This window comes from Debaryomyces fabryi (assembly GCF_001447935.2).
Source record: "Debaryomyces fabryi strain CBS 789 chromosome Unknown contig00245, whole genome shotgun sequence".
NCBI classification, from domain to species: Eukaryota; Fungi; Ascomycota; class Pichiomycetes; order Serinales; family Debaryomycetaceae; genus Debaryomyces; species Debaryomyces fabryi.
In genome coordinates, this window is record NW_015385671.1 from 1 (window position 1) to 9,116 (window position 9,116).

At 36.9% G+C, this 9,116-nt stretch overlaps 4 protein-coding genes across 4 annotated transcripts; 1 reads left to right on the forward strand and 3 right to left on the reverse strand.

The window, feature by feature from the left end:
- Positions 1-45: 45 nt before the first annotated feature.
- AC631_05642 (uncharacterized protein) lies at positions 46-909 on the forward strand (the record flags this gene model as incomplete). Its single annotated transcript, XM_015614471.1, has 1 exon — positions 46-909. A coding segment is annotated over one exon (864 nt), but the record flags the coding sequence as incomplete, so codon positions are not given.
- A 145-nt stretch (positions 910-1,054) lies between these two features.
- Positions 1,055-3,382, reverse strand: AC631_05643 (uncharacterized protein; the record flags this gene model as incomplete). The annotated part of the gene is made up of 1 exon (XM_015614472.1): positions 1,055-3,382. One exon carries the CDS (start codon positions 3,380-3,382, stop codon positions 1,055-1,057), a length of 2,328 nt encoding a protein of 775 aa, XP_015464699.1.
- An 816-nt stretch (positions 3,383-4,198) lies between these two features.
- On the reverse strand, positions 4,199-5,674 carry MDJ1 (Mdj1p; the record flags this gene model as incomplete). Its single annotated transcript, XM_015614473.1, has 1 exon — positions 4,199-5,674. The coding sequence occupies one exon, from the start codon at positions 5,672-5,674 to the stop codon at positions 4,199-4,201; it is 1,476 nt and encodes a 491-aa protein (XP_015464700.1).
- Positions 5,675-5,978: 304 nt separating this feature from the next.
- On the reverse strand, positions 5,979-7,550 carry ACH1 (acetyl-CoA hydrolase; the record flags this gene model as incomplete). Its single annotated transcript, XM_015614474.1, has 1 exon — positions 5,979-7,550. The coding sequence occupies one exon, from the start codon at positions 7,548-7,550 to the stop codon at positions 5,979-5,981; it is 1,572 nt and encodes a 523-aa protein (XP_015464701.1).
- Between the last annotated feature and the right edge of the window lie 1,566 nt (positions 7,551-9,116).

Consider the following 9,116-nt stretch of genomic DNA (forward strand, 5'->3'; position numbering starts at 1 on the left):
GATCAAAAGCCTGCTTTCTCATTCGGCTCTTCTACTGAAAAGAAGAACGAACAAAAGCCGGCTTTCTCCTTTGGTGCATCTACCGAAAAGAAAGACGAACCAAAACTGTCCTTCTCTTTTAATGCTCCTTCTGAAAAGAAAGATGAATCGAAGACTGCCTTCTCTTTTGGGTCTGCTTCTAATGGTGATAATAAAGGCATATTTTCCGGCAGTTCTACTTCAGATTCCACTCCAAAGCCATTCTCTTTTGGATCAGAAAATAAAGAAACAAAAGATGAAAACCCTAAATCGTCACTCCAGTTTTCATTTAAACCACCATCCCAATCATCTGAAAAACAGGCCTTCTCGTTTGGCTCTTCGAATCCTGGTACTCCATTATTTGGAAACAATAATTCAACACCATCTTTCACTTTCAATGCCACTAGTAATAAATTAGAAACAGAATCGAATTCTGCTACTCCAGACGCACAACAAGGAGCAGCGCCAGCAGAAGAAGATACTGGTGGTGATTTCAAAGCAGTAGCACAATTATCCTCTGAAAAAGTTGATAGTCAAACAGGCGAAGAAGATGAAGAAGCGCTCTACACTAAGCGAACAAAATTAATGTTATTTGACCCATCAAATACAGAAAACCCATATGCTTCTAAGGGTTTGGGTGATTTAAAAGTTTTAAAAAACAAGGCTACAGGAAAGTCAAGAATACTTGTCAGAGCAGAAGGTGGATTGAGAGTTTTATTAAATACCTTAGTTAACAAAGACATGACCTACACTACTATTGGTAATGGTTCAATGGTTAGAGTTCCAACGGTCAATCCAACCGATAAGTCAATTGAGACTTACATTTTGAAAGTTAAAACTGCAGACGATGGGAAAAAGCTCTTAGATGTGCTTAATGATGCTAAAAAATAGAAAATAACAGAGTTCTTCTCCTTAACTTCTCACGGCAATTTTAAATCGAATTGAAGTGTAACAGATAATATTCTTTTGTATAAATTATAATGTATATTTACTAATTACTTGAAAGAATTAAAAATTATTAAGCTAATGTACACGTTCAAAGCACCATTTCCTTGACAGTTTGTACAAATTGATAATCGTATCCAACGTTCAAATATCTATAAGTGTCATTATTGGACTCCTGGCTATTTAAATTCTCTCTGTTTTTTTCTCCTAAAAGATCTAATACTTCCTGTTTGGTTCCAAACAACTTAAATGACGTTTGTTTAAGTAGAGCCAAAAGACACTTTACCAAAAAAGAGGTGTCCTCGAATACATAAATATCCATGATTTGACAACTTAATTCAAAATTGAATAGATTGGAGAATACACCAGACAAAATTTCCGGAACGAATTCAAGTGATTTCAATCCTATAACATCGAAATGGGTGGATAATCTATTTAAATTCGTTTTGAATGAAGATTCAAAATTTTTCATAAAACTTTCACATAATTCGTTATTGATAAGCTGCTTGTTCGTAATATCAGTCTGAGCCTTATAACTAAGTAGCAATTTTGGAAACTTCCTTTCATAAATATTAGCCAAACTAATGAACGTTGCATATGAATTTTTTTTGTGATAATATAATATTGCAGCTAACGTATTCAATCCAGAAAAGTAATAATTGGTGTTTAATTCACCCAAGGTTTGCTCATTAATTTCAATTTTTTCTCTGGTTTCATTTAAATAAATGATAAAGCTGATAATTATTCTAGTCAATGTCAGCAAAACGTCATGGTTTTGAAAATACTTAATTTCGGGATAAGTATCTAATAAATCATGGCTTACTCTATCATACAATGCCTTTATAGAAATCATATTTTGATTTGCTTTCAAGAACATATTAATATCTTTACTCGAATTTATCTCAGCATTTTTGATTTCACTATACAATTCTTTTCCACCAGACTTACCAACCAGCTGCTCTAATGCAACCATACATTGAGCATTACTTCTTAGTAAAGAATCAAGCTTATCAACTTTTTTAATAAAAATTGAATCAAATTTATCAAAGTAAGCATCACAATTTTTTTCATGCAAATTTAAGGTATTACCGATTTGCTTCTGCCATATCCTGGATCTTATATTTTCCAGTATACCTCTCCAATACATTTCTTGGACTTTTCTGCTATTCTTCGTTTTTCCTAGTATTTCGTCGTCTCCAAAATTCAAAGTTTTCCATACTTCTACGTCTTTCTTTCTCAATCTTTTAATCTTTTCCAATTGCTTTAATTTATAATTTCTCTCATGTGCTTCTTTCTGAAGAGCCCGGTATATTATATCTTCCGATTCTTTTTGATGTTTCATTCTATCATATGATGATTTCGGTGGTAACCAAGTAGGTCTAGTGAAAGTATAATATTTAGACGGTGCACTCTGGTGTTTCCGTTCCTTTGTAGACATGGGAACCGTTGGCTGTGATTTTGATCTTTGGCACAATAATCTTGGATTCGGTTGCAGCTGAAGCTCTGAGGAGTTGTTTTTGCCGGAAATGGATAAATCAGAAAACGAACCTTCAATTGGAGTTGAAGGCATAGACTTAGGTATTCTCTTTAAGTTATTTAACATTTTCCTCATTTGCCGACTCTCTTCATTTATTTGAAAAGTTTCATTTCTATTAAATAACAAAGTCAAGTCCTGTGCATCCTTTGACATGTTTAGATCACCCATACTTAAAGTATTAAGACTCTTACTTCGACTTGAATCAGTATAACAATTCGAAGATGTAATTCCATTATTATCATCACAATTGCAACTAACAATAGACGAAGTTTCAGCAAAACTCTCATGGCTTAAGATTGAAGAAGATCTGGTGGAGTCGGTAGTCAGAGATTTCCTATCACTATTGTCAAATGTGAACTTTTCTCTCTGACTTAAAGTTGACAAGGGCTCTGAAAATGGAACGTTAAAAACGCAATCGTATTCGCCTATTTCTTCGTCGTCGTCACTTTCTTCGCCCATAAAGCATTTACCACTATCCTTCTGTGGCAAGTTAAAATTGGAGATACTATTATTGAGTTGAAGCTTGCGGAGTTTAAGCCTCTGTGAAGGTGTTAAATTCAGTGGGGTCTTATCAAGTTGAACGACGTATTGAGATATAGCCAGTTTTGGTCTGGATTTGATAGAACTCCCACTTCCAGAACGCATCATCTGAGTTTCATTCTTCGTCGTTGGTGGTATATGTGAACTTGTCAAAGAAACCTTAGACGTCATAGATAAATTATCCCTGGAATATTGACTTGGATTGCTATGAAAATAAGGATTAGGATACTTGTTTTCTCTGCTGCCCGATTTACCTGTGTCTATATCTATATCTTCAAGGTTATCGTTTTCTATCACAATTGGTAGCGCAGGTAGAACCTTTGATTTTGTAGCGAATGACATGGTCTAGCAAGTACAGAGGTTTGCACAACCTAATTCAAATACTCTGATATTAAAGAAATTGGAATATGAACCCAAGTATCAAGAAGTTTGATCATATATGAACTTTAATTGAACATGTAACCGAAAGTCCAGCTAATTAATAAAATGGTAAAATCAATGTACTCTAAATAAAACACGATTTTATTTACGCACTTTTATTGTTTATATGTAAGGAATGAATTAATGAATAAACCTGAAATGAAGAAGAACAATACCGCATGAAGATGCACACGTTAAAAAACGCATTTGCGATGAAATAGGTATTCACGTACGGGCATATATTTCATCAATACGGTAAAACTTGTGTCTTCGATCCATTCTTACTGGATTCTAAATATGTTGATGAAGGTCTGGTCCCAGCGACACGGATGTCAATTATGCGAAGCGAGGGACGCGATTTGACATCGGTTTCGCGTCTACTTATTGAGTTTTATCTTGTCGAACGTATAGACCAGGAGAAGATAATAGGCTACATCTACGAAAGGCAATATCGGAACTTTCTATGGTGGCTCATCTTTGCTCTATTCGTACATTTGCGGAATATAATTAGTAACGAATATTGTTTAAAAGTAGGAGTTGGAGAATTGAAATAGTGTATGCATGGAATAAAATGTAGACGTGTTTGGGCATTGAATAGAGTAAAAGTGAGCTTTCGGCTGGTATCTTATGTACTATGAAGTTTCTGAAATACTTGACGTATAGAACAAGCGATTTATCTATTTAACAAATAATACTTAAAATACTATATACAATCATATTAATGCTACCTATTTATAATCATTTCTTGTCTTCATCCTTTAAGTTGAAAAACTTTCCCAAGAATTTGCCGATTCGGTTCAACTTTGAAGGGTGCAAGTCTTTTTCATCTAGAGTTTCATTAATTTCCTTATCATCTTCGTTTAAATCTAACTTCCAGTGTGCGTCCGTTCTTTTAGCGTTTTTGTCATCAAATGCATCAGCCAAAGCTTCTAAAAGCGCAGTTTGTATAGGGGTTTCTGGAATCAACGTCTTAACGTTCAACTTAACTTCCATATCACCTCTGTTTTGAATATTTCTGTTTATTGGTACACCTTTGTCTGGGATTGTTAAAACCTTACCATTTTGAACACCGGGTCTCAATTTCAACTTGATATTTTGTCCGTCTATAGTTGGAACTACAATTTCACCACCTAATGCAGCAGTAGTCATAATAATATCCTGGTTTACAACAATCTTGTTGTTGCTTCTGGTGAAAACTGGGTCTTTAGATACGTGAACTCTAATAATCAAATCACCGTTTCTCGTTTGGTTGTAAGGATCCTTTGTGATGAAAGGAGCATCACCAGCACCTGGAATTCTTAATCTAGTACCATCGGCGATACCACATGGTAAATCAATCGACGTGGATTTAGGTACTTCCTCAACTCCGTTACCTTTACAACTAGTACATTGGTCACTAGAAGGAATAGTCACACCAGTCCCATGACATGAATTACAAGTTGATGACATATGGAACCCACCTAAAATATGGGTACTCTGCCCGGTACCGTGACATGTAGAACAAGTAGTCTTCTTTTTCCCTTTCTTCAATCCACTTCCTTTGCATGTATTACATGAATCAACTGCCTTATAGTTAATCTCCACCTTTGTCCCGAAAATAGACTCTTTGAAGCCTATTGTCTTCAAGACTTCTATATTATCTCCTACATGTTCCGTCACGAATTGACCGCCACCACCTCTACCACCAGCACCGCCATTGAATGCTTGCTTAAATAAATCCTCGAAGTCAAATCCCATGCCTCCGAAAGGATTACCACCTGCACCTCCTCCAAATGGATTACCACCATGAGACCCGCCAAATGGATTACCACCTGCAAATGGATTTGCATTACCGTTTGAATCAAAGGCTGCTGCACCAAACTGGTCGTATTGAGATCTCTTTTCTTTATCACTCAATAACTCGTATGACTCTTGGATCTTGTGGAACCTCTTTTCAGCATCCTTCTCTTTGTTAACATCTGGATGGTACTTTTTCACTAACTGATAATATGCCTTCTTGATGTCTTTAGCCGAAGCAGATTTGTCAACCCCCAATGTCTGGTAAGGATCGAAGTTAATCAACGCATTACGAGACGAATGAAACGCCCTCGCTTGAAGTTTTGGTTGTACGGAGTGGAATAAGCTTAGTCTCGAAGCCGATTTGGGCTTTATTGAGTTTAAAACTGTACGTTTAATATTACTGCTTATCGATGGATATAAATTAAACTTCCCCATGTTATCAAACCTGTTTACTTCTAATCCCTAATCGATTACTATTCTAGGTTATTGAGATATACGAAGTCTTATATATGACAAAGAACTGTAAGAACGGTAGTTTTTCCAATTGCTTCTGGAAAAATGTCTTCAAAAAAATTATGCGGTCATTTATATCACGTGATACTATCGTCGATTATAAGGTCGATCTCTACGTATCCTATAAACCAGTATTACTATTAGCTACAATAAGAAGTGCTATGAAAACTCATATATTCATTCAATTTTTTACATACATAAAACCGCTAGGTATAAATATGATGATCTAAAACTTCTTATCCCAAGAATCTAATTTCATGGTTCCGTTTTCTTGTAAGTTAAGATGCATCTTGAAGGCATCTTGTAAGATGTGTGGCTCGTGCAAGCACTTGCTCTTTTCAGCATAGAAGGTAGCTCTGTCGAGGTAATCAGTCAATTGATCTCTGTAGTCAGGGTGAGAAGTCTTTTGGATAATTTCTCTGGCTCTTTCCTTTGGAGATAAACCTCTTAAATCAGCTAAACCTTGGTCAGTAACGACGACATCTAAATCGTGTTCCGTTTGATCGACGTGGGTTGCGAATGGAACGATACATGACACACCTGTTTTGTCGGTCTTACTTGGTCTGGCTGATGGAGTATGCATAACGGATAACTTGGCGTTTCTCAAGAAATCAGCAGAACCACCTAAACCGTTTAACATTCTTGATCCCATGACGTTGGTAGAGTTTGCATGGGCGTAAATATCGACTTCGACTGGGGTGTTCATGGCAATGGTACCTAATCTTCTAATAATTTCTGGTGAGTTAGAAACAACTTGAGATCTCAAACATAACTTCTTTGAGTAGGTGTCCCAGTTCTCATAGAACTTGTCGAAACCTGCTTCGGTTAATCTAATGGAAGTAGCAGTGGCAAAGTCTAAGGAACCACTTTCGAAGAAGTCCAAGAATGAATCTTGTAAGACTTCAGTCCAAACGTTCAAGTTCTTGAATTTAGATTCAGCTAAACCTTCAACGACGGCATTAGCGATGTTACCTATACCGGATTGCAATGGATGTAAGTTTTCTGGTAATCTACCTAACTTGGCTTCATGTTCAAAGAATTCAATTAAGTGGTTAGCAATGTTACGGGAAGTTTGGTCGGATGGGGTGTTTGGAGGAACCTTATCTCTGGTTTGGGATTCAACAATGGCAACAACCTTCGAAGGATCCACTGGGATAGCAGTTAATCCAGTTTTGTAGTCAACGGTAGTGTGTGGGTATGGTTGTCTGAAAGGAGGGTTGACTGGCATGTCAATGTCGTGCAAACCTTCGAACGATGGAGTGACAGTGTTCACTTCGATGATGATCTTGTCAGAAACTGATATCATTTCTGGAGATGCACCCACTGCAGGACCTGGAACAATTGACCCATCCTCAGTGATGGCTGTGGCCTCAATGATGGTGTAGTCCAACAAGTCGTTTTCCTTTTCTCTGGTGTAAAAACCATACGTCAAATCTTGTGGGAACATCGACAAGTGCTTGTCGAAAAATTGAGTTCTGCCCGTGTTGATGGAGTTGGCAATTGGCTTACCAACTTGATGAGGGGATCTTCTCAAAAGCATATTGTTGTCCGCCCATCTGCTTTCTTCAGGTCCAGCCGAAGCACCAACAAACAAGTTGAATCCCAATTTTCCTTGTAAATTGTTCTTTTCAACGTGGTCAGCTATAGCATCTGGAACTACCTTTGGTGCCCCAACACCAGTAAATCCTGACCAACCAAGATACTGCCCGTGTTTGAATAATTCAACACATTGTTCAGCAGTTCTTAATTTTTGTAAATATGGGGCGTATCTAACCCTTTGCTTTAAAATGGATGACATAGTGAATTATAAGTTCTAACAGCTCAAATCTAACAACTGATAGGAAAAAGAATAAATAATTGATATAAATAGTCGCTGAGTATGCACAACAAAATTTAAACGACGGATCACAAAAAAAAAATTGTTAATCAACAAAATTTCAATCTCAACAAAATATACAGTGACTTAAAAAGTTTGGAGATACTGGGATTCTGGGGGCTATATATACTCGCATATATATCGTGTAAATAGGTCGTTTTTGTCAATAAGCAAAAATGTCGGTTTCTAGTAACCGTTCCTTATTATTATTATTCTGGACAACGAATTTTTTTCACCTACCGGTAATTGAATTTCGGAATTAGAATATTATACTAACCATCGTAATGGGCTCCGTAATTTAAATGTGTTTAAGCTATATCCCATTAAGGAGCATTATAAATTTTATATATACGGGGTATTTAGTATACTCCTTGGGCTATCTGCATGCCATCTAAGGGCACAGATGTATCTATATATATAGTTATTCGGAGTCGTTATCTTATAGAGGGGACTCTTTTAACCACACGAGATTCAGGCCAGCAAACTGAATTCTAAACTCCGATGTATTCCCCCGGACTATAAATGCAGGATTATATAATGAGCCGAATCAACCAACCTCGAGGGCCGTAGATATGCACAAACAAGAATAAAATATCTCGGAACGGATATATGTACTAACGGTTCAGTCTTAGTTTGGAAGCTTTGAATTTGCTAATTCTGAGGTTGTTTCCGTCTTCGTCGATTGGCTCAAATTCTTTATTGTCCTCTCGGTATTCGTTTTCGGTGAAAAACAATTTCTGCCTCAATCTGTGATAGTTGGACGTGACTTCTTGGTCCAAAATTGATTGCTCGATATCCGGTGGAGGTACAATATCATTTTCCAAAATTTCACCTAGTACAGGTTCATCGTCGTCGTCATCATCATCATCTTGATACTCACCACCAACCAGGTCTAAGTACGGATCAAAGATTTCTTCGACTTTGCCATTTGCAGATTTGGCCGATTTCGCAGTTGAGGCTTCACGCTTGGGCATTGATTCGATAATTTTATTCAATTTCTCAAAATCGTCTAGCTGTTGAACAACTGGTCCTTCGGTAATTATATCATCATCGTACATGCCTAAGGCGTATGCCTTTACCATCGTATCCATATCATCTTGCATGCTATTGTAGTCAAGACTGGTATCCATTATGTGTATTGGGCTGTCTTCGGTTTCTTTGATAGATTCTTCTATCACAGCCTTTCTTGTCTTACCTTGTTCAATATCGGTTATCTCAAATGGTTTGATATGCATGTTTGCTGGAGCGTGCTTCGGAGATTGCTGCAGTGATGCTGATGTCGCCTTCATCTGTTTGAACTTCGATACTTTTGGCTTGTTTGTATCTGACCCAACAGAACCTTTAGGCACCTCATCTAGATGAGCTTTTCTAATTGGATCTTCTATAACATCGCTGATCGGATCTCTTTCAATTATATCATTGACAGGTTCGTTTCTTTCAACTATATCACTGACAGGTCCGTTTCTTTCAACTATATCATTGACAGGT